The sequence below is a fragment of the Vipera berus genome (genome assembly GCF_964194415.1).
Source record: "Vipera berus genome assembly, chromosome: 1".
In the NCBI taxonomy this organism is placed as follows: Eukaryota; Metazoa; Chordata; class Lepidosauria; order Squamata; family Viperidae; genus Vipera; species Vipera berus.
The window spans coordinates 335,948,314-335,975,069 of NC_138202.1; the positions used below are offsets into that span (position 1 = coordinate 335,948,314).

General features: G+C 39.0%; 1 protein-coding gene across 1 annotated transcript in view; it reads right to left on the reverse strand.

Annotated features, from left to right (window-relative positions):
- Nucleotides 1–312: 312 nt before the first annotated feature.
- Nucleotides 313–26,756, reverse strand: part of SCARA5 (scavenger receptor class A member 5) — a 120,583-nt gene continuing 94,139 nt past the window's right edge. Inside the window, exons 7-9 of the mRNA XM_081322813.1 lie at nucleotides 25,631–25,687; nucleotides 14,619–14,816; nucleotides 313–1,130 (exon numbers count right to left, since the gene is read on the reverse strand). Coding sequence (XP_081178939.1) covers nucleotides 994–1,130; nucleotides 14,619–14,816; nucleotides 25,631–25,687 — 392 coding nt within the window. The 3' untranslated portion in view covers nucleotides 313–993. The remainder of the gene's footprint in view (nucleotides 1,131–14,618; nucleotides 14,817–25,630; nucleotides 25,688–26,756) is intronic.

Below are 26,756 nucleotides of genomic sequence, written 5' to 3' on the forward strand. Positions count from 1 at the left end.
AGATTTGGAAAGAAGGGCTGTATGAAAATGTGCCTGAGGAATCAGTGATGAATCCACACTGAGATTACTTGAATACATGTGATTGTTGTTGTTTTAAAAGTGGGTGTTCAAGTGCATGAGAGAGAGTTTGTTATTAAATGTTAGGTTTTTCCCTGTTCTAGGTTCTGTATAATTCTGCAATCTATGGAAAATGACTTCTGGGGGCCCATTTCCACTGGCCACTGACAGTTTGGAGCTCATTTATACTGCCACTGTACCACAAATATATGTTCTATCTGCATGAACTATCATCTTTTTCCCTGACAAAAGAACTGTACATTTCAGCATGTACATAAACACCAAGGGCTCTATCCCTATCTTTTATAATTATAGTACAGCTCTTATTGTTATGCTAAATACTATACTCTTTCATATGTAGGCCGCCTCCTATCCTATATAGCTTTGTAAAAGGAAGAACCTTTTTTCTTGTGCAACAAAGAGAAATACAGAACATCTCAAATATTTTTATTATTCAGAATGCAATAATCATCAGCTTGCTAAGCAAACAGGTTATTATGTCTGTAGCTGCTCAGCTTCTCCCTGTATAGCGTATCTTCAGCTCCGGAGCTGTCCTGCCGGTTTGATGGCTGCGTCACACATAGCTTGCAATAATATGTTCATCAACCTTTGTTATTCAAATTCTATGTAATGAATGGAAGCCTTAAATGGCTTGGCTTCTTGTAACTTTGTTGTATACATTAGGAAAAGTGGAGGATATAAGGATGAAGGATGAAATGGCACCTCCCCCGGTAGCATTACAGGCTGGATAGAAGAATTACAGTAGTTTCTACTGTAGCACCTGAGTCATATAAAGGCAGAAGTTGGGCCGTTCCTTTTTGATAGCATTGGCAATAAGAAAGCACAGTATCTCTGCTATTCTAACAACCTCTGAGGTCTCATAGTTTCTTCTCCAGTAAGTCCTTTGTTCACTCTCTGGTTGTAAAATTTGTCCTATCACTGCCTAAAGCACTTCACTCCAGCATCCTCAGCATGCCCACAGTTTGTTTTTCCCCAGCTGGAAAAGCTACATTGGAGAAGACTATCTTCTGTTCCCTTGCAGGCCACATCATCCATCCAAATCCGTCCTTTCCCTGGGAGAAGAATTGAATAGAATCATTAGGTTGCAATGGTTAATAATCTTTCATTTTTGCATCAAATTGCAATAGCTATGAGAACATTCACACTTTGCAAAATCTAAATCTGTGTTTCTCAACCTAGGCAACTTTAAGACATGTGGACTTCAATTCCCCAAATTCTCCAGCCACCCATCATTCATTCTGTTGAGAGTCAAGCTTACACCATTCTATGCAAGCTTTGTATCTAATCTAGAGATTTACAGGTCAACATACTGTTCTATGTAACCCAAGAGCTTGGACATATAAGTAATGTAATGACCTATACTCAAGATGCACAAGTCTATAAATTCGTCCAACCCAATGATAACATTTGGAAGCATTTTTAAGGCTGCCATCATATAAATAATAGCAACTTAATCAACTGCGAGTAGATAAATAGGCACCACTTTGAAAGCAATGGGGACATGATAGGAGGCCCCCAACTGGGTGTTCCCTAGGCAGTGGTGTTATCACTGGTCAATCCTTTCAAGCTCTTCCAGTACATTAATATAAAATAATAGATGAGCCATGGCAGGGGTGAATCTAAAAGCACAATCCCACTCTGTGGGCAGCACTGCAAGGTTGCATAGATAAATAATGTATATAAATACTGTGAAAGTTGCTTTCTGTCTTGCAGTTCTAAAAATTAAAATGGGTATCTTCAATAACCATTTCTAAAAATGAATAAATGTGAGTTTTTCTGAGATAATTTTAAGCAAAATGCTCCATTGCCTCACCAACTGGTTTCCAGCAGATCCTTCATGTCCAAACTGCTTTGACTTGTGTCATTTTGCTGCATAAATAGGACCAAGGCCAAACCACAGAAGATGTTCAGAGATCTGTTACTGGGATGCTAAAAGTCATCTCTGAATGTCCCACAAGGTTTTTTAGGATAGGACCGCCTCATAGCCTAACAGAAAGATCTTATCCCAGGCCAATGCTAGTCTTTCCAATTCCCTGGAAGACATGAGTCAGGACTCTCCCTTTTCCAGCCTCTGACTCACTAACTATAAAGGAGATTCTACATACAGTTCAGGGCTCTGTAAAAAGCTCTCTGGAGAAAGTGGATAACAAGAATAAATCCCAGCCAGAAAAAGCACAGTTTGGCTTTGGTGGTCCAAAGGGAACAAGTTTTCAAGCATCAAAGGAGGGTAGAGCTGGAAAGATTGTATGTAACAACCACAGGAACACCCAGCAAAGTTTGGAACTACAGCTGGACCAGGCACAATTATTTATCCAGCATGTATCATGCTGCCTGATATGACAGATTACCATTGGTAGAAAAGCCATGTTTACTACAGAGGATTAATGGGATTCTTTGTTTTGAGTGGGCAGTTGAGGGAATATTTCAGGACTGTCAAGATACAGCCAGTGTGCTTTCCAATGAAAGATGGGCAGGATGAGTAGATTCAAGGGAAAACAAATGAAGAGTTTCCTAATTCCCCCATCAGAAAGAGTCTGAGAGCAGCTTTTCAAACTAACACATTTTGTTCAAAGGCATAAGCTTCATGAACCAAAGTTCCCTTCTTTAGAAGGAGAACAGCTACACTGATACAGAATCTCAGCGAGGAAGAGGTGTAGGTTTAACCACTTCATGCATCCAATGAAGAGAAGTACAGCTCATTAAAAAAACTTATGCTTGTTAATTAAATGTCTTACTCTAAAAAGCTGTTCTCAGATTCCTCCTGATTTTGGGCAGCCATAGAGCAAAATGGCTCCCCTCTTATGATGTCTTTGTTCCCAGTGAGTATTGGCTGGAAGCTCCTGCAGGAAACAAGAATCTAGAGAAAACCTATATGCAACTGTACCTAAGAATTAAATTCCAAAATCTAAAATACCATGGGAATATTGGAAACACCAAGGTAAAAGTTGGTGGAGAATATTAGTTAGTCATGGGGATATCCTTTATTTCTTTGAAGCACTGTTAGCTCAGCTTTGAGTAGTTTTATATCCTATCCTATTCCCTGTTTATTTATTTTGCTCAGATGGCTAACTCAGCCATGCAATTTTATGCAAAATTAACTTCAACATATACTCAGATCTGCATTTTGCTGCTTTTAGTAAAATGAAAACCATTTCCTTGATCATTCCTACTTTGAGTTTGCAAGCTGTAACTGCAGATCTTAAAACTATTTGGACAGTGGTGCTGGAGAAGATTCCTGCAAGTCCCTTGGACTGCAAGGTGATCAAACCGGTCAGTCCTAGAGGAGATCAACCCTGACTGCTCTTTAGAAGGCCAGATCCTGAAGCTGAAACTCAAATACTTTGGCCACCTAATGAGAAGGAAGGACTCACTGGAGAAGAGCCTAATGCTGGGAAAGGTTGAGGGCAAGAGAAGAAGGGGACGACAGAGAATGAGGTGGCTGGATGAAGTCACTGAAGCAGTAGGCGTGAGCTTAAATGGACTCCAGAAGATGGTAGAGGACAGGAAGGCCTGGAGGAACGTTGTCCATAGGGTCGCGATGGGTCAGACACGACTTCGCAGCTAACAACAACAACAAAATGAAGGTAAAAAATGCAGCCATTCAGTTAAAAATTTATCCCTGGGAAAGAGGGGTTTCCTTCTCTGCCTGTCCAGTTTCCAGGCACCTCCTCATCCAAGAACAAACTATGCCAGGTTCTAAAAAAACAAGAAATACCTGTTGAGATTCTTCTAAGCAGGTTCCTTGCCTACAGACAGATATCTAGCCAAAACTAAAGCAGACCTTGCACCATAAAACATATACTCTGGTAACTATTGGGGAGAAGCCATCTTTGTTAAAGAATTTATTGTGCAGAGGTCTCCTTGTGCTACCAAAGAGTTGCACAGACAAGGAAGGGCACTGAGAGCAGTAAAAATCACACACAGAAATACACTGAGTTCTAAAAGCAAAAAGTAGTTTACTTTTGAGGTGGTGTAAAAACAAAAATGCACAGTCAAAAATAAACAGTCCAAGTAGCAATCCAAAATACAAAGTCTTCTTACCGGTCCAGAGGTCAATACACAGTTCAGCTTACAACAGTAGTAAACCAACAGCAGAGCAAAAACAGTAACAGTAGAAAGCAGTGAATTCAGAGAGAGAGAGAAGCTACGTTCCTAGCTTCCTCTTATGGCCATGAGAACACTTACACACCCATTGGCCAATTAACTTCTTAAAGCCATAGCATTATGGTTAATATATTTTCAACCCAACATTGTAGGCTAGCACCATATGCCTAACATTCTCCCCTTTGGGTAGAATAATATATAACTCTTACAATCTTATGCACATTCTTTCACAATTAGCATTGTGTTTCACAGCACTTTGTACCTTCGTAAAATGGTCTGCAATATTTACATCAGATGGACAATACTCTAACTGTATTAATTTATCTTTGACACATTGTCTGACATTTAAATAACGAAGATCAGTATGTTTAGATCTTGTTCTTACTGCAGCATTATTAGCCATCTTTATTGCAGCTTGATTGTCCTCATACACAATGAATGGATCATTTACATTTAAACCCATATCTAACAATAATTGTTTGTACACTAGCAGTTCTGTACATAACACTGATAAACATGAAAATTCAGCCTCCATTGTAGATAAGCTTATGTGTTTTTGTCTAATAGACTTCCATCCAATCAAAGAATCACCCAACATTACAGCCAACCCTGAGGTAGATTTACGACTGTTTGAATCAGAGGCAAAACTCGCATCTGCATATGCAGTAAGGATTAACTCACGATTTGGCTCTAAATATAACGAGTAGTGAATAGTCTGCTTCAGATATCTTAATACTCGTTTAGCTGATTGCCAGTGTCTAACAGTTGGATTATTGTTGTACCTAGCTAATTGGTTTATACAGTAAGAAATATCAGGTCTAGTCCAATTACTCAGATACATAAGACTTCCTATCAAAGATTGGTACATAGTCTTATCAAATACAGGACTCTCAACATTAGTGTCCTTAATATCCATAGCCATCGGAGTTTTTGCTGGTTTACACATTTCCATATTGTATCTCTTTAATAACTGAGATATTTTACTGGCTTGTGACACCTTAAAACCCCTATTTGTTTTCACAATATCTAACCCCAAATAGTGGCTTATTTCCCCAAGATTTCTAATTGTGAATTCAGTTTGCAATCTTGAAATGATAGTTTGTGCTTCTAACTCAGTTTTTGTTATTATTGCAATATCATCTGTGAATAATAAGAGAAAAGATAATGCTCCGTTGTGTTCCCTTCTAAACAAACAAGGATCAGCATTACTGGCTACAAAACCTATTGCACTTAACTCATTAACTAAACATTTGTTCCACTCATAGCCTGATTATTTCAATCCATAGAGGCTTTTCTTTAACTCCCAACAATCATGGTCTCTATCACTGGTCAATCCTGGTGGTATTCTTAAATAAATAGTATGTTGCAATGGAGCATGTAGATATGCAGTTTCAACATCTACATGATTAACCATATATTGGTTTTTAGCCGCCCATACTAAAGCTGCTCTTAAAGTAGTTGCCCTTAGACTGGGTGCAAACACTTCGTCATAATCCTCAGTAGTTTGGGCAAAACCTTGTGCAACCAAACGTGCCTTATGGGTTATAGTTCCATCTACACCCTTCTTTATTTTATATATCCATTTACAACCTATAGCTTGCTCACCAGGTGGCAGTTTTGCTTTCTGATAAACCTTAAGATTCTGCAAAGACTTCAACTCCCTGTTCATTGCAGCTTTCCATGATGCCTGTTCTTTTTCAGGATACATCCTGATCTCATCATAGTTAGAAGGTACTGAACTAACTTGACATATTACACTGGCTTCATAGCGATCAGGTGGATGTCTGATGCGCGTTGAACGCCAAGGAATTACAGGGTTTTGAGTTTCTGACTCCTTTCCTTCCTCTGATTCATCTATTATCTCCCCTATCTCCTCTTCATCTTTTATATTTACAGGAGATGCATTATCATTACTAGTTACGTTATCAGAGGAGTCCTCAAACACTAGAGGATCAGTATTAACAGTTTCTTGCTCTAACCTATCCCAACCAACGTGCTCAAGGAATTTTGCACTAGCACTGTTATATACATTAGTTGTGCCTCGTTCCCAGAAACGATAGGATCTGTGGTTAGCTTCGTAACCTACGAAGTATAATTGCCTAGCCCTATGTTGGCCTTTACTCCTGAGTTGTGCAGGAATGTGGACCCAAGCTGGGGTGCCAAACGTGTGCAGGTAATCAAGGTTTGGTCTTCTACCATGCCATATAGTATATGGTATTTTACCAGTAGAAGTATTAACAACTATATTCAGAACATGGTTTGCACATTTTGCTGCCTCCCCCCACAGTCTATCTGTTAAGCCAGAATCTCTTAACATGGTTCTCATCATGGCTTGTAACGTTTGCCCACGTCTCTCAACAAAAGCATTATGTTGAGGCCTATAAGGGGCTGAATGTTTATGCTCAATGCCAGCTGATTGTAGCATATCAACAAAACGCTTATTTGTAAATTCAGTACCATTATCAGTAATTATGCACTGTACCTTTCTCTTTGTTTTTCTCTCCACGAACTTCAGCCAGTTTGCAAATTGTTGGAAAGTATCTGCCTTTGACTTAAGCAGATAACAAAATCCATAACGAGAGTAGTGGTCAAGGATACTTAAAATATAACATGACCCTCCTAAACTTTGTTTCATGGGTCCAATTAACTCAGCAAACACAACTTCCAAAGGAACAGTTGTTTTGAAGCTGTTTATCCTGTGTGCAGGAGTTGCCTTACTCTTTTCCTGATTACAGGCATTGCAATTCAAATACTTACTACATGGCTTCAGTTTAACTCCCTCTACTAATTCCACTGTTTTACGTAGTGAGTTAAAGTTTACATGCCCTAACCGCCTATGCAATAAATGTATACATTCATCATGTGGCTTCTTGTTCTCACATATCGAGTTAGCTTTAACTGTACTAACCTGGTTACTTGTGAGAACGAATAAACCATTTTTCAAATTAGCAGTTACACAGGTTCCATTCCTCTCAATAGTGCATTGCTCCCCTCTGAATGTTACCACAAACCCAACTTTAACCAATTCCCTTACAGATAACAGGTTGAATCTTAGCTTAGGTATATATAACATAGGTAACTGTTCATTAATGCATGGACAATAGGAATTACCTTCACCAGAGGCCTTCATCCTCCAACCGTTTGCTAGTGAAACATATTGGTTGCTGTTTTTCATATTAACAAACCTCTTTTTCACTTTAGTAATGCATTGTGAAGCCCCACTATCAACAACCCACAATTCATTATTTCTGGATGTTGGTTCACCTGAAACAGCCAAACCAATGCCCTTCTTAGCCTTCCCACTGCTATTTACATTCTGTTTTTTACCCTTTCTACAGAATTTGGCTATATGCCCTCTAGCCCCACAAGAATAACATTTCTTGACGTTGTAAGCAGTGGAGAATGGCTGCTCCTCTTGTGGCTGTGTCTCTCTCAGCTGGTCTCTGTCACGCCTCCTTCTGGACTCTTCCAGCAGTCTCCCAGTAATGTTAGTCAATGTCAGTTCCTCTCTGGTCAGGACTTCCAAAGAAGAAACATACCCATCATAACTCTCATCCAAAGATGACAGAATAATGTAGACCTGATGCAACTCTGAAAAAATCAGCTCCTTTTCATGAAGCTCTTGAAAAGTTGCCTTCATGTAATTTAAATGGGTCAGCATATCTCCATTCTTCTGCAGACGAGCCCTAAACAGCTTACGTGTAAGGTGTATATGTGCACCCACACTGTCACGAACATAAAGCCTTCGCAAAACATCCCAACACCTAGCAGCAGACTCCTCACCACGAATATGGACAAGCTGCTGGTCATTCAGTGTTAGTCCAATAATGCAAAGAGCTTTCTCATTGCTACGTTTAAAGTTGTCTAACTTCTTTGCATCCTCTTCATCATCTGGATCCCAAGCAGTAGTATCTGGTGGGTTATTTACAACAGTCCATAGTCCTTCCTTGCGCAAAAGCAAGCAGCATCTTGTGGACCAGGAAACATAGTTTGTCCCATCCAACCGGGTTATCCAGGAGATGCCTGACAACAGTTCCTGTGCCATTTTACACCAAATACAAACTCAGCTAGGAAAACTGTGTGTACTTACTCTCAGTACAGGCCTGGGCCCATAACCAGTGTTAAAGAATTTATTGTGCAGAGGTCTCCTTGTGCTACCAAAGAGTTGCACAGACAAGGAAGGGCACTGAGAGCAGTAAAAATCACACACAGAAATACACTGAGTTCTAAAAGCAAAAAGTAGTTTACTTTTGAGGTGGTGTAAAAACAAAAATGCACAGTCAAAAATAAACAGTCCAAGTAGCAATCCAAAATACAAAGTCTTCTTACCGGTCCAGAGGTCAATACACAGTTCAGCTTACAACAGTAGTAAACCAACAGCAGAGCAAAAACAGTAACAGTAGAAAGCAGTGAATTCAGAGAGAGAGAGAAGCTACGTTCCTAGCTTCCTCTTATGGCCATGAGAACACTTACACACCCATTGGCCAATTAACTTCTTAAAGCCATAGCATTATGGTTAATATATTTTCAACCCAACATTGTAGGCTAGCACCATATGCCTAACAATCTTCACCCTCTTTCTCTCACATAAATGATCTAAACTGTGTTGCCTCTTGCTCTTCTGGAATGCATTCCCATGCTCCTGGGAATCTGAACAACATTCCATCATACTGTGGCACTGTGACCTGCTTGCGCATGACCCTTTTATCTGCAGGAACTATACCCAGACCTCCAGCACTCAAGATAGAGGGGGAGTAAGAGAATTGGTAAGATTGTATGTATTCTCCCCTTTGCTTCCTGCTACAGTTAAACATAGCCAAGCTCAACTTGTACAACTCTCCTTGTTCTGCAAAATAAAAAATGTTGACTATTTTGAAATACATTCTGCAAACTGAGATTTTGGCAGGTTTAGAATAAAGAATTTTTGCCATATAAAGCCTGATTGCTCTGAGAGATACACCTTAAGCTTTACATGGATTCCTTATATACATAAAGACATTGGTGTTCTGGTGTACCAGTTGGTGTTCAAATCAATACTTTGATAGTTTCAGCTGCTGTGAGAAAGTAATGTGGCAGGTGCCTTCGCCTATTATCTTTGCCTGACATGCCATCGGAAGAGAAATATCCCATGTAAATAGAGTGAATCAGTGCCATTTTGGGCAACCCATAGAATTCTGAAGCACCCACTTGCCAAGATTATGGACTGAGAAATTGGGTAAAACAAGGAAAAGTTCTGCCAGTCTCCCCTTCTAACCAAGTGACCAGAAAAATAGGAAACTTATCCACCAGAATTTTATAAGTTTGGGAAATATCTCCCCAAACATAGCTGGAGGACAGCCAGTACTTCCCCCTGTAGCCCTTTTCTGTTCTAAGTTACCTGAAAGATAAACAGATGTTTCTGGACCAAACTCTGCACCATGAGATGCTAGAATTAGCCTTCAGTGCAGGAAAGTTGTTGCTGTATGATTGTTGCTATTTTGTGCTATAGTAAATTAGCATAGGTATCTCTCAGGAAGGAATCAAGATTATGTAAAAACACATTAATTGTGTTTACGAGCAACAGCTAACAATAGGTTTCTTGTAATCTTAATAATTCATCCTTAGTAGACTAAACAAGGGGAGTACATACTGTAGGTACCTCAGTTATATTTAGGCGTTACTTCTTAGACTTCTTAGCAGTAAAACTGGTTTCTCTGTATTGGCATTCAGAATATCTATCATCTATCTATCTATCCATCCATCCATCCATTTTCTGATTATCAACAACCTATTTAATTTTCATGACATGCATAATCCATTGAACTATAAACCAGTTAAAGAGGTTGGATTTAAACAATAGGCTAAGCCACATAAAACCTAAGCAAAGTTAAAACGAACCAAGCTTAGTAGGTCATAGAAATATATACACCAGCTCTTTCTCTGGCATGATTAAGCATATTTTGTGAACACAGCCATGGGGAAAGCGATTTGCTTTCCTATGCAAGCACACATACTGGTTGAAAACAGTAAAACGGCTGGAGATGGATCACATCCCTAAACATATTTCTACAAGCTGGTCGTGAGAATATCGAAGTATGTGAATAAGAACATTTTCCTCCTCTAAAAAAAAAGCAATAAAAAACACTGGAGTGGTGCTAACATTGCTTTACGCTTTGGATTCAACCAGGACACCTCTCCTTTCCCGTTACATGGGATTTATTCTGGTGTTACTCAGTAGGTTTTGTGTGAAACAATTTCCCTCCAATACCTCTTGTGCGCCCCTCTCTCTCAAAAGAGTGCCAGGGTAGCCTCTCGATCCCCTCAAACACGTGCGCAGTGCCAGCCCATCAGCTAGAAAGGCACCACATGGAAAACCTCTTTATGCAGCTAAACATTTATGAGAGACCTTCATCTAAATCTGGGAACTTGTAAAATTTTCCCCAGTTCCTGTTTCTCATAACCTGGGGTATTTAGAAAAACATGAGTAATATTGGAGCATCACTACGCTGACGTTTAGAATTGTGCAATAGACTTGCAATCTCAAGTGTCTTGTTTTTCTTGACTTACAAAAATAAAGCAATTTGTGAATGCCTTAAACATGCCAGGTTTGGAGTGAAACTTTTATTAACTGAACGTTTTTATAGCAGGGAATAATTAAAGCTCTCTGGGCCCCAAAGCAAACCTGTCATCTGAACTGAGCTGAGCACACCAAATGACAGCTAGAAGGCAGCAGAGTGAATGTGTCCTGTATCTCTTTCGTCAGGAGATCTTTGTAGGCCATATATGATACTGTAATCTTGAAGAATAGAATAGAGCTGGAAGGGACCTTGGAAGTCTTCTAATTCATCCCCCTACTCAAGCAGGAGGACCTATACCATCTCAGACAAGTGACTGTATAGCCTCTTCTTAAAAGTCTCCAGTGATGGAGTGCCCACGATTTCTGGAGGAAAGCTGTTCCACAGGTTAATTGTCCTCACTGTCAGGAAGTTTCTCCTTAATTCCAGGTTGCTTCTCTCTTTGATCAGTTTCCAATGATTGCTTCTTGTCTTGCCCTCTGGAGTTTTGGTGAATAACTGATCCCCTCTTCTGCATGGCATCCCCTCAAATACTGGAATACTGCCATCATGTCTGTCCTAGTCCTTCTTTTCTCTAGACTGGCCATTCCCAAATCCTGCAACCGTTCTCCATGTGTTGTAGTCTCCAGGCCTTTAATCATCTTAGTTGTTCTTCTCTGATTTTTTTCCAAACTCTCAACATCTTTTTTGCGATATGGTGAACATGATAGCAGTGTTCCAATATCTCAGAGGCTGCCACAAAGAATAGGGAGTCAAGCTATTCTCCAAAGCACCTGAAAGCAGGACAAGAAGCAATGGATGGAAACTAGTCAAGGAGAGAAGCAACCTAGAACTAAGAAGAGACTTCCTGATAGTTAGAACAATTAACCAGTGGAACAACCTGCCTCCAGAAGTGGTGAATGCTCCAACACTGGAAGTTTTTAAGAAGAGACTGGCCAGCCACTTGTCTGAAATGGTATAGGGTTTTCTGCCTGAGCAGGGGGTTGGACTAGATGACCTCTAAGGTCCCTTCCAACTTCTTCTTCTTCTTCTTCTTCTTCTTCTTCTTCTTCTTCTTCTTATTATTATTATTATTATTATTATTATTATTATTATTATTATTATTAAAATTGGCTGCAGTATTCCAGGTGTGGTCTTACTAGGGTTTTATAAAGCGGTACTAATACTTTGCATGATCTTGATTCTTTGCCTCTGTTTATACAACCTAGGATTGTGTTAGCTTTTTTGGCTATGCTGCACACTGGTGGCTCATAGTCAACTGATCGTCCACTAGGACTCCAAGGTCCCTCTCACAGTTACTGTTTTTAGGCCACGTCTTTCCCATTCTGTACTTGTACCTTTGCTTTTACCTGCCTAAATGTAAAACTTTGCTTTTCTCCACATTGAAACTCATTTTGTTGGATAGGGCCCATTATTCAAGATTGTCAAGATCTTTTTGGATCCTGAGTTTGTCTTCTGGGGTGTTGGCTACCCCTGCCAGTTTGGTGTCATCTGCGAATTTGATGAGTTCTCCTTCAATTCCCTCATCTAAGTCGTTGATGAAGATATTGAAGAGTACTGGGCCTAAGATGGAACCTTGTGGTACCCCATTGCTTACTTCTCTCCATGTGGATGTAGTGCCATTGAGGACTACTCATTGAGTACGGTTTGCCAGCCAGCTACAGATCCATCTGGTAGTGATGTTGTCTATTCCACCTTTTTCTACCTTACCAAGGAGTAGGTTGTGGTCTACTTTATAAAATGCCTTACTGAAATCTAAGTATACTATGTCCACAGCCTTTCGCTGCTCTACTAGTTTATTCACTTTATCAAAAAATGAATTAAAATTGGTTTGGCATGATCTGTTTTTAACAAACCCGTGCTGGCTACTAGTTATAACTTTGTTTGCTTCTAGTTGTTTGCAGATCTGTTCTTTATCTTTTCTAGGATCTTCCCAGGTATTGATGTTAAACTGATTGGTCTGTAGTTTCCTGGGTCTGTTTCCCCCCCCCCCTTTCTTGAAGTTGGGAACCACATCAGCCCTTTTCCAATCTTCAAGTACTTCCCCGGTGCTCCAGGATTTATGAAAGATATGGTGCAGTGGTTCTGAGATAACATCTGCCAGCTCCTTCAGAACTCTGGGATGTAATCTGTTGGGTCCCAGTGATTTATATTCATCAAGGTCAGATACTCTTATACTCCTTATACTCTTATACTCTTTATTCTCCTCCCATTTCTTCAGTCAGGAAGGAGACGAGTGAAGAGTGAAGAGAAGTAGACAGCAATTAAGGGCAATCCACCAAAAAACCAGCAGAAACTCTAAGAGCTCTTCTTGTAAGTGTAGGTTGCTGCAGTTATTGCTGCTAAGTCAATCGGGTCTTGAATAAGAGATGTGATAGTAGCATGGGAGTTTTTCCTTCTTTGCCTCATCCTTCATTCTGTACTATTATTCTTTTATTCTTTTGACCCCACAATTGGCTACAAAAATGTTCGGGATGCAAAAATCTAGACACCCACTAGACAATGTAACAAAGAGATGCAAAAACTCTTAACTCAAAATCTTAGCTGCCATGAAGTATGGACTGAAAAAAAACCCTCATCTGATTTTTTTCTAGTCAAGATTTGATAGTGGAGAGGTTTTGTGAAGATGAGGGCAAGGAACGGGCAGTAGGGAAGTATAATGGTACCTGGGACTGAAGTTGGGAGATGAAGAGATGCTGAATAGGGAATGGCCAGATAAGAGAGAGCATAGCCAGTTAGCTGGATAGTACGTAGGGCAAGAGGTTCAAGAAGGGACTCTCTCTAGTTTCTTGGGCTATAAAGAAAATGGTGGGGGAACTGTACTCTCAGACTTACAACATTCTGTTAATGTGGCTTTACAATAAAACAGAATTAGCTTATCTGGTCATGTTTCCTATATGGTCTACCTGATAAAGCAGGCAGAAAGAGGCTACAATCGCTCCTGCTTTTTGTTAAAGTTGCAGATCATGGAATGGAAAAACCCAGGGACTCGGTTGATTTCAACCAAGGGACTGAGTTTTCTGCCTCTCTACTGTCCTCTGGTGGTCCTCCAGATTTGTCCAGCTCAGAGCAGTCTAGTTTTATTAGCCCAATATGCTTAATATGTTGAATGGACTCAGTCATTCTGAGCCATGAGTCATCTAATCCTGATGAATTCCCTTTAATTGGATATTGAATTGGCTTCTTACACATTCTGAAGTGTTCAGATTATTTTGCAGAGTTATGTTTTGGTGCCAACAACTAAACAACTCTGAGCTGAAAAATCTAAGCAGAATTGGACCTAGTTAGTACTTGGATAGGACTTCTATGAACTATCGGGGACAGAGACGTTGGAAAACATCCCCGAAGTTAATAGAAAACTACTTCTGTAAAATCACCGTCATCTTTTTATGATCCTGGATTTATCCAACAAACAACCCTATCTGGTAGGTCGCAGGCAACATATTCTCGGGAAAACCTGTCCAAAAAAATAAATGGAAGTGTGGAACTCGTCAGGCTGCAAAACCTAACCATGAAGGAACAATAATTATAAATTTCCAGGAGCCCTGACCAAGAGGAATGGGGCTTCTGAACATCAGCTGACAAGACTTACCATTGGACCTTAGAAAACCTGCTATGGGTGCTTCCGAAAAACAGCACTGAGCCAGGATTAGATGGCTGAGTTCATTAGATTTTTTTTTCTTAGTCTCTTCTGAGTCTGGTAAAATCTATTCAAGTTGTCACAGAGCCCAATTTGAAAAACATCCTACAATAAAGGCACTACATAGTATTTGTTTTATTTGCATTAACACCCTTACACTAAATTCTTTGGATCGGTTTCCTGGGGTGTGTTCTACCATCAGTGTAACTTATTTAATCTCAGGAATGTATTTATTTTCTTACCCTGTCCAAATGCGGCCATTCTGTAAATCTCTTCAATGCCTCGGAAACCCAGCATCCGGCACACCACATCCCCATCTTTCTTGTCCCATCCATCGTCACACACAGTTCCCCATTGTCGATCATGAAAGACTTCCACTCGCCCTTCATGAGGACCGGAGCCATTCATCAAGCGGATAATTCCCTCCTCCAAAGTAAGAGCTGTGCAGTCATGAATCAGGGGAAGTAAATATATGGGATTAGAAATGATTTTCTGCTACCGATCCTGGTGAAATATTGTAGAAACACCATTAAGTATTTCCAAGTACCACCTTAAAGAAGTAAATAAAACTGTTCAGTGATTTAATGCAATCAATCCAAGTGATTCTTTGCAAAATTCATAATCAATGTATCTGTTCTTATGTTCATATCTATCTTTTCTTTGAGATCTGAAGGTGATGTGTTTGAGAATCTTCCCTTACTAGTAGTCCTCACTTAACACATGGTTGCTTAGAGAACATTAGAAGTTATGACAGGCCTCCAAAATGGTACTTACGACCCTGTTCTGGAGTTCCAATGGCTGCAAACACCCTTCCCCCATGGTCACATGATTCTATTTTGGGAACTTGGCAATCAGCTTGCATTTACAGCTGTTTGCAACATCCTGCAGTCACATGACCACAATTTTGGCATTGTTTGCCAGTTTCTGGCATTTACTATTGCATTTGTTTAATTACTGCAGCATTTGCTTAATGACCGCTACAAAAAGATAATAAATTCAGGCACAGTCATATGGTGATCTACTTAACCATCATAATCATCACAAACTTAATAATCATCTACTTAACCAATTACAACCATAATTCCACAGTCAATTATGGTTGTAATTGAGGACTACCAGTATTACATTGCCCAAACAACAAACCTCTGAGATCGCTCAACTGAACAGAAGTGACAAGACAATCCACTTTCTTCCAGCATCCACTTCTTGTAACTTCTACTGCAGGGCAAATAAAATAGACAAGCCTCTCCTACATTTCCTCCAGATTCTGCCCAACAAACTGTCATCACTGGCCATTTCTGCCAGTTGCTTCCTTCTAAATCAGGGGCCTCCAACCTTGGCAACTTTACGACTTGTGGACTTCAACTCAGCCGGCATGGCTGGCTGAGGAATTCTGGGAGTTGAAGTCCACAAGTCGTAAAGTTGCCAAGGTTGAAGACCCCTGTTCTAAATGACATCACTTAGTTGGAGACATACTGTAGCAATATCTTACAGTCTTGAAGAGGCAAAAGAGTTACAGCTCTGGCAACAGCTGCTCTTTACTCCAGAGTCATATTCACCGGCTTTAGCTGTGAGGAGAAGACAAATGCATTCCTGGTGGAATAGTTCCCTGGCCAGAACAGCAGTTTTATGCAGTTTTATCTCCAGACTGATATATAGAGTGGAAACATCCCAGAATTGAATATTAAACAGTACTACAAAATGTTCTGGGAGGAAATACGCTTTTTTCATGTTTGGCTTAATAGCAAATGGATTTAATTCAGAACAAAACCAGTGTTCAGGTTTAGAAGTGTCCTGGTTGGCCACTCTCCCTGACTGTTCCTAGAAGTGCAGCTCAAGGGCTACTTAAGTACAGGCATGAACTGTCAATTGTTAACACATGCCTGAAGGTCTGTCTTTGTTCACGGATGTGTTTAACTGTCAAAGTTACACCTACAAGCCCGCAACCCAATCCCACGAGTCCTTACAGTTACATCAAGCTTAGGTTGGCTCCAAAGACCTCATGATCTATTGTTTAATGTCTACCCATGGAAAAAAGTGCATACTTTAAAAAATGTTCAGTATGTACACTGCATAGAATACACAAATTGCCTAAGTAAAAAAATATGCAATTTTAGCTATTTTACGATGGCTGTGGGCCATATCAGGGGTGTCCGTAGGGTGCGGTTAAAAAAAATCAGAATGGTGGCCATGATAATTGAAGTTCTGCCTAGGTTTTTTTTTTATTAAAGAGTTTTACAATATTTTACAATATATCCCCAAATCCCTCCCACCCCAACCCCCCCACTTCCCCCCCCCCACTTCCCAGAGCTAAATACAGGATTATAGTTACAACAATCATATTCTAAATAAAAATTTACACAATATACAATCAACCAAATTCGTACTGCGCTTTAACTCTCTCTTAGCATAACTACTAACAATAACAATATCCCACTAAATTCTACTCATAAGCTAAATGGAACTTTTTGGTCCCATATTTGTTTTCAATATAATTTATCCATCTCCTCCAAACTGAAATATATCTCTCCTGTGAGTGATCCTTTAAATAAGCAGAAATCTTGGACATTTCTGCAAGATTAGAAACTTTAAACACCCATTCTTCTACCGTGGGCAGATTGTCCTTCTTCCAATATTGTCCCACCAGTAACCGTGCTGCCGTTATCATATTCAACATCAGATTAGTCTCTTTGACATCACAATTTACAACAATACCCAGTAAGAACAATTGCGGGGAAAACTTTATCTTCCTCTTAAAAATCTTTTGAATGTTCCACCAAATTTTAATCCAGAAGGCTTTTATGTTTCTACAAGTCCACCACATGTGGAAATAGGTAGCTTCTAAGCTACCACACCTCCAACACTGAGACTGCAGATTAGGATACATGTTGGACAACTTCTTGGGATCCAGATGCCATCTATAAAACATTTTGTAAAAATTTTCTCTTAAATTTTGAGCCTGGGTAAATTTAACATTTCTAACCCAAATTATCTCCCAGGTGTCCAACGAGATTGGTTCCTGAATATTTTGTGCCCATTTTACCATGCAATCTTTAACCAATTCCGTTTCCGAATCCAATTCAATTAAAGCATTATATATCCTCTTTATATGTGCACATTTTGAATCTCTAATTTGCTTTACTAAATTTTGATCTGTAATTGTGATACCAACCTTTTGATCTGACTTCCACCTAGCTTTCAATTGGGTATATTGAAACCAAGAGTAATTTATGTTTTCTTGTCTTAACTCCTCTGCTGATTTAAGTTGCCAATCATTCCCTTGCAATTTGAGTAGTTCCTTATAAGAAACCATATCCATACTCACTCCCATAGATACACCCTCTATCGCGTGTCCAGGAATTCCCCAAATCGGTATTTTATAATTTAACTTATTATAGTACTTTTTCCAGACATGCAGTAAAGCACTTCTAAGAATATGGGATTTAAAAGCCCTGTCTACCTTCTTATCATAAAGCAAGTATGCATGCCATCCATATACCAAATCCCATCCCTCAAGATGAAGTATTCTCTTGTTAGTTAAATTAAGCCAATCACTAACCCAGGTCAAAGCAGCCGCATCATAGTACAATTTCAAATTCGGCGCCTTGAATCCCCCTCTTTCCCTGGCATCCTGTAAAATCTTGAATTTAACTCTTGGTTTTTTCCCCGCCCAGATAAATTTGTTAATACCCTTCTGCCATTGATCAAGGTTGGCATCCTTTTTCAGTATAGGTATCATCTGATGCCTAGGTTTTTTTTTAACATACATCACATATGTTCATTATACAGTTTAGCCTCCACATCCTCTTGTGAACTTTGTTGCTCTTCTCCACACTCTTTCTAGGGCCTCGGCATCTTTTTTAAAATCAGAAGTGGATGCAATACTCCAAGTGTAGCCTCACTACTGCAGTATAGAGTGGTAAGTTCAATGTACATACAATGGAGTTTCTTCAGTGACTTTTCTGGTTGAAAGTTGGCAATGAAAGTTGCACATAGCAGTCACATGACTGCAGGATGCTGAGGTACCTAGCCAAGTGTGGTGCACCTGGATCGTGATCACATGACAGATGGAACTTCAAGAACAAGTTGTAAGTAACCCCTGTTTAGTGCCGTCATAAGTTTGAACTCTTGCTGAACTAGTAATAGTTAAGTGAAGACTACTTATATTTGCATCTCTCATGAGAAAGTTGAAATGGGACACAAAGACTAGATGAGAAGGCTGGGTCTCCTTTCACACTGACTCAATATCTCCAACTTTTTAGTCCATTTAAAACTGAAAATGGGCTTCTTTTGATACTTAGAAATGTATAGCAGTGACTGCTGTTCTTGATATTCTATCTTATTGCCTGAAAGCAACCATTTTATTGCACAAGTGAGTGCACTGACTAATCCACCCCTTTCCATGTATTCCAAGAGATTCCCCATGGATTCTATTATTTTTATATATATATTTGTTTGCATAAAGCCAATTACAACCCAGACTTTTTTCCCAGGGGAGAAATATAAGGAAAATACTTAAACATTGCTTAAAGAAACAATATCTCAAACTGCTGCAGCTGTACAAAGATAGCATTGGCTTGGATAATTGGGACCATGTGTTTATGAGGGAAGTGGAAGATTTATGCCTGCACAGAAGTACCACTGCTTTCCATTTTCCCAGCCCCACCTCCACTCAGGAAAAATAATCCATTTTTCATTCCAGTCCACTAGGCCCAGGAAATGGACTTGGTCTAGGATGCCAGAATTGAAATTCCTGAGGAATGTGTATGTGGTTGTCTATGTCTTTGTGTGTTTATTTGTCAATAAGCCTCCTTTGGTATTTAGTATGAAAAAAAATTAATTTCTACCTCAGCTTTTTTTCCAAAATAAATACCATATATAATATATGCATGAGAAAGAGTTACTTCTATTATTTATTTATTTATTATTATTTATTTTAATCCCATTTATATCCCGCCCTTCTCCGAAGACTCAGGGCGGCTTACAATCTAAAGCACAAATCAATGTGCTTAGCAATAGCCTTCATTCTATGTATATGCCTGCTTATTAGGGCTTTTGCCCCCCCCCAGCGACATTATTACAAAGTCAGCTTATTGCCCCCAACAATCTGGGTCCATAGTCGTTGACTTACAACAGTTCATTTAGTGACTGTTCAAAGTTACACGGGCACTTTTTTACAGTTATGACCTTTGCAGCATTTCCATGGCCATGTGATCAAACTTCAGACAGTTGGCAACTGACTCATATTTATGACTGTTGCTGTGTCCCAAGGTCATGTTATCACCTTTTGGGACCTTCTGACAAGCAAAGTCAATGGGGAAGCCTGATTCACTTACAACCATATTACTAACTTAGCAACTGCAGTGAGTCACTTAACAACCATGGGAAGAAAGATCATAAAATGGGGCAAAACTCACTTTTACAAATATCTCACCTAACAACAGAAAGTTCGGGCTCAATTGTAGTCCTAAGTCAATGACTACCTGTATATGGAGGACTATATATATTTATATAGAGTATCATAAAACTACAGAATCATGAAGTTGGAAGGGATTTTAGAGGTCATCTTTTTGAACCTCCCACTCATTGGAGGATCCACCAGCATCACCTGCCACTGATGACCCTCCAGACCATGTCCGAATATATTCAGCACAGCAAAATTTCCCACTTAAAATGGAAAATTGTTCCATTGGCAAACACCATGTACAGTCAAGAATTCCTCCTAATGCGCAGTCTGAACTTCTCTCCTTCTAAAACCATTGCTTTTGTTAATGCCTTCTGAACTATAGCAAACAAGTTCACTAAAAGTTGAACTCCAAGCCATCCAATCCCATTTTAGTCACATAGTAATGTGTATATCAATTCAGTTTCAGACTGTTACTCCCAGTGCTTTTTTTGTAAAAGAAAAAGGTGCCGGAACTCACACGTCATACAACCCGCCTTGCCTACCCTACAAGGTTCCATCCAAAAAAGGTGCCGGAACTCCGTTCTGGGCGTTCTATGAGGAAAAAAAAGCCCTGGTTGCTCCTCTCTGGTGGCTCAGTGGATTTGACTTGGAAAAAAAACAAAGATCAAGAGAAGGGTCATGCTATTGCTGAATGTGATATTGGGATCCAACTGGATTAGTGGGCAGGGGAGAACAAGTAAAAATATATAATGAGAGCCTGTGAGAAGCAAATTTTGGTATTTTACTGCACCACAACACAACAGCAAGTGTTGCAACAAGTCCAGTAAGAGCCCTGATCAGAAAATGCTTTATTGGAGAAACGGTTTCTTTCTCACTTATGAACATTAGCTGAATTCAAAATTATGATTTAAATCCTAGGAGTTTAGGAATGTTGGGAAAATTCCTTTTGTCTGTTGCTTTATTTTTTAAATTGCTGGTTTTTCTCTGGATTTTAATTATTGTTTTTGGATGTTGACTATTTATCTTTCTGTGCCACAGTCATAAAGAAAACCTAATGTGGTATGTGGTAGCTAGGCTTCAAAATGACTTGATCAATCAATCAATTCCCTGTGTATCACTATGATTGTGGCATTATATAATGTACTGTATATAAAATATACATTAGTTCCAGTCCTTGGGTCTCTTCCTCCCTCACCCTCCTTTTTTTTTATCAGGAAGAGTTCTTTTATCAGTCCTGAAAATGTCTGCTTTTACTTATTTACACAGTGGCTTGTGAGAATGAGATATTCTTGCTTCAACAGCTTCAGTCCTTACACTTATAGTAACAATCTTGGCAAGTGGAATGTTGGACTTTGATTGTAAGAAGAACAAATGGTAAAGACTATTATGAATGAATTTATGAATGAATGAAGAGTGATATATTGTCTTTTTACTAAACAAATAGAAAGGGGAAGAATATAATAGATTTAACCATATATGGTCTGATCTTTGTGATGTGGAATGGATAAATACCTGTGGAAAGTGAAGATATAGCATTAGTTATAATGAAAGGGCTAAACTACATGTCAGGAAGTATAAAGTGGTGTCATTAAGGCTTTTAAGGGTGTGTATGAATGTAAGAATTCATGGATTGCTGACTAATTGTATGCTGTGCTTCAGTGAGTGATTATTTACTTATTTGTTTTTATTTATCATATTTATATAGCCAAGGCTTGGAGACTAAAACATATGAAGAACAGCTGCAGGACTTGGGTTTGGCTAGTCTAAAGAAAAGAAGAAATAGGGGCGACATGATAGAACTGTTGCAGTATTTGAGAGGCTGCCACAAAGAAGAGGGGGGCAAATTATTCTCCAAAGCACCAGAGGGAAGGATGAGAAATAATGGTTGGAAAGTGATGAAGGAGAAAAGCAACCTGGAATTAAGGAGAAACTTCTTGACACTGAAGTCAATTAACCAGTGGAATAGCTTGCCTTCAAGAAATCATGGGTGCTCCATCACTGAAGGTTTTTAAGAAGAGACTGGACACTTCTGAGATGGTATAGGTTCTCCTGCCTGAGCAGGGGGTTGGACTATAAGACCTCCAAAGTCCCTTCTAGCTCTAGTCTAGTCTAGTCTAGTCCAGACCAGTCCAATACAGTCCAGTCCAGTCTAGTCTAGTCTATGTGAATCTGGGTGGTGTACAAAAAATAATGTAACAATCAGAGATGAACGTCAAGGAAAAAATGTTCTATGTTCAGAATGAATGTGGAAAAAATATTCTGTTAGGTGACGTGATCGGGACTGAGATCACAAAAGTCAGAAAAACTGATTGGAACATTTAGAGATAGAAGAATGAATGAGAATGGGGACTACTGTGTACTACTCTGTGTGCTTAGGAGAAAATAATTTGTTTCAAATACACAATGTGTCTAGAGAGGAGAAAATAATTGCAAAGAACGTAATCAAAGATAGCAACCTTAAGGTTAAGAGGAAGAGAAGATTCAGAACAATTATAAAATAAAAATGTGGGTGAAAAAAGAATTAATAAGGAACATTCACCAGAAAGAATGGAACTCAAAATAAAAATGATGAAATAATTTGGAATGAAATTGAAGTGAGACAGTCCTGAAAAGAATGTTTTTAGCGATTAGTTTGGTGATGATAATGATGTTAAAGAGTACAGTTGAAAAGAATGCTATAAATAATCCATAAGTATGTTGAAAAAGATGGCATAAATGCTGTGGATACGTTAAAAATGGCAAAACTGCAGGAAAAGTCTTATAAATGAAATAACATTAGAATAATGGATGTAATTTTTTAAAGAAGCAGCTATCCAATTTGTTTAATGAAGCCTGCATCTGTGCTGGACTACTGAAAGAAGGCCATTACTGGTAATAGAGAAAAGTAATAAAAGTTTTTGCAAGACTAGACAGGGATTACCTCGTTAAATGTAGCTGGGAAAGTATTAAGTAGAATTATCTTTGAAAAGTACAAGTTACAACAGCAATCAAATCTAGGAAGTGCAGCCCAGCTTTACAGTGGGCAATGAGTACATGGATCAAATTTTGCTCTTCAGTTGCTCATTGACAAACATATGAAAGTAATAATATTTATTTATTGGTTAATTTAGTGAAAATGTATAATGAAATAAATGGGCTTGACTTATGGCCTGTTTTCCACAAATGAAGAGATAAAAGTTGGCTGCTGAATGAGATTAAAGTGGTATTGGATGAAAATGACGCATGCATAAGATTATATGGAATGCTTAGCAAATGGTTCAGTGTTGAGCAAGGAACAAGAAAAAGATCTGTGGTACACTCTTGGTTGTTTAATGATTTTTGGATAAATGTATAAGGAATGCTTGTGATGATGCTACTGATGTGTTCATTGGGAATGTAAAGGTGTGTATACTTTGTACATAGATGATGCCCTATTGTAGCTGAGAACTCAAATGTTCTGTAATGAATGTCAGATAGATGGTATGATGCAATGCAGAGTACTGATCTGAAAATTAATGTATCAAAAATCAAGGAAGTCAGGTTTCACAAGGAAAATAGAGCAAACGATTGCAAGTCACATATAAATGACAAAATATGATGTAATATTTATTAAATATAGGGAAAAGAATGGAGAGATTTGAAAATGTGCAAATGCAAAGTAATGAGTGGTCTGCTGTAAAGAATGACGGTTATTTAAAAAAATGAAAATAGCTATGAGAATAGCTGCCATGCTATATGGAAATGAGAGCTGAGTATGGCAAGGAGGTACTTCAGACTTGTGTAAAACAAGAAGAGACAGAGTTTAGAAAGAAGGGTATATGGAGAAGCATTTTGAGATGCCTTTCTCGTACAGAAAGTATGAAAGAGTGTTAAAAGGGAAAATATGTATATGATTGATAGTACGTTCAGAGAGGACGACTTAAAAAGCAGTGGTTGGGTAAAGGAGATGTGATCTTCAGAACGGAGAAGGTGAGGATTTTAAAGAACAAAAGGGAATGTATGGATTTAGCAGAAACAAGAATGGTGTGCAAAGACAGAAAATTATGAAGAGATATATTGAATGGTGTTGCTTTAAAGTGGATTTTGCTGTGGGTTTTTTTCCTTATCTTTGCTTTACAATTTCTTACTCCTTTTCTGTTGTTAGCATAGCATTGCTCTAAAGAAAAAGAGCTTGATGGGTACAAGCAGTGCTTTTTTGGGGAAAGAAAAAGGTGCCAGAACTCACACATGTCATACAACCCACCTTGCCTACCCTACAAGGTTCCATCCCAAAAAGGTGCCGGAACTCCGTTCTGAGCGTTCTATGACAAAAAAAGCCCTGGGTACAACGCATTGATAATTGAGTAGTATGCAGAAAGTGCCACTCTGAGAGATTAGATTTCATATCATAAGTCATTATTTTTCAGAACTCATATTTTCAGGACCTCCACTGATCCCTCCAAATCTTGGTAGGACAATTGCATGGTAGAGGCTCATAGTAATTTCTCTATATCTGTTATGCTGAATCTGAGTCACCAATTATCTCCTCTTCAGTAATTTTTCTCCTCTAGCAATAGAACTGTAACAGACTTGTGTTTTTAATAAGTTAACTAGCTAAGATCAGTGGGATGGGAATGCAGGCTTCTCTGGCTTTATGCTAGAACTCTATTCCCTCAAAAATTCACATGGTGACTTCACGTGGAAAAAAGAGGCTTGTAGGTGTGTTAACAAATTCTGTAACTCAGATATTTTGATAAATATATCTGTCAAATATATGCCTTCCCTGTTTTGTGTTCTATGTATAGGGAAAGCATTTTTTCCATCCTTTCTATAGCTAGATTTCTAAAATGTGTGGTTACAATATCATAGAATCCATCATAACACTACAGTTTTTATTAGCATTCTTCATTATGATGCATACAGAAATTTGCCGAGGTTAAAAGCCGGTCCTGGGGTTGAGGATCTATCACCAGCTTGGTGTGAAAGAATACACTTCACTTTGTTTGTTTGTTGGGTAAGGAGGTTGAACAAGGTGTTGATGCCCCATTGTCTGAATGTAACCATTTGCAAATATGGTGGTGGTAAGTGAGAGATAGGACACACTACTGGAACAGCAATACAACAGGATGGTAAGCATGAGGATAAAAAGGGAGGTTGGTAGAAGGACTGGCCCATTTCCAGACCTTTGGTGCAAATTGGCTATGGTGGCCCAAATTGTATAAAAGCGGGGGGGGGGGTGTTCCACATAAAGCAAATTCTTGGACAAAAATGAGTAATCACATAAAGTGCTTTCCATACAGTAAACAAAATTTATGCTCAAAAGCAGCAGAATACAGGTAGTCCTCAACTTGCAATTGTTCATTTAGCAACCATTTGAAGTTACAACAGCACTGAAAAAAGTGACTTACAACCAGTTCTTATACTTACAACCGTTGCAGCATCTCCACAGTCCCATGATCAAAATTCAAGTGCTGGGAAATTAGCATGTATTTAGGATAGCTGCAACATCCCAGGGTTATGTGATCACTATTAGTGAACTTCCCAGCCAACTTCCAACAAGCAAATCAGTGGGGGAAGCCAGATTTGATTAATTTGCATAATTAACATAATATCCATGGTATAAAAGTTGTAAAAATTAGGTGTGACTCGCTTAACAATCACCTTGCTTAGCAAATTCTGGCCCCAATTGTGAGTCAAGGACTATCTATTCCAGAGGTCTTCAAACTTGGCCACTTTAAGACTTGTGGACCTTAACTACCAGAATTCATGGCTGGCTGGGGAATTCTGGTAGTTGAAGTCCACAAGTCTTAAAATGGCCACGTTTGAAGACCCCTGATCTGTACTGTGAAAATCTAAGGCAAAATAAAATGTATGAAATTTAAGATATACCTGTTTCTCCAGCTTGGTCTCCTTTCTCACCTTTCTCTCCCTTTGGGCCCCGTTCACCTGATAATGGAAGAAAAAAGTATCATGGAGAAAAGTATAAACTTAGAAATCAGTATTAGGAGTACATGGCTCCCACACATTTTGAGGGCCAACGACAATCCGCTTAAAAGACTGCAGTGCTCTTGCTTGGCCCCCATTCACTGCAATAAAGCTTGTGTGGAAGAACTGTGCTGTATCAGTCAAGGAGAGAAGCAACCTAGAACTAAGGAGAAACTTCCTGGCAGTTAGAACAATTAACCAATGGAACAACCTGCCTCCAAAAGTCATGAATGTTCCAACGCTGGAAGTTTTTAAGAAGAGACTGGACAGCCATTTGTCTGAAATGGTATAGGGTTTCCTGCCTGAGCAGGGGGTTGGACTAGATGACCCCCCCCCCCAAGGTCCCTTCCAACTTTATTATTATTATTTGGAACTGTCAGTCTCCTAAGCTGCTGTCCTTATTGATATATTGAAAACAAAAACTGCTAAGCTAATAACCCATTTGTTACCCTAATTCCATCCATTTATTTATGTTTGGCATGCATAGCCGGATAAAAAGCTAAAAAATAAATCTTTGTCAAATTTTCTGTCCTACAAGGCTCAGTTGCAGCTTATTTACTAGGGGCAACAAACAGTAAATGATTTGGATGTTCCCCCATAATGGCATCCCAAATTCATCAGTCCAATTGCCTCTGAGCCATGAATGACATGTCACATAATTAATCAGTGCATAATTGCTTCATTCCAAAGCAGTCAATGAATGTGAATGATCAAGAATAATGTATACTTCCTTTGAAAGGCTGTACCGGATCTATGCCCAATTCTCAGAACTGATTTTGATCTTTAAAAGCACTAAAGGTAGTGTTGCCTATTTGTTGCTTTTATTATTGTTGGTTGCACAGCCAGCCATGTATTTTTAGACTGGATGTGACATTTTTGCCCAGCTACTGAGTCCTTCCCAAATATCTGGGATAGGCAGATGTTGTATGGTGCTGTTAAAGGTATTGTCACAGGATGTAAGCTGTTCCAAGAAAAGCTGCCTTTTGCAATTGACTGATGGTGATTTTGTCAATGTCAGTGGCACTCAAGT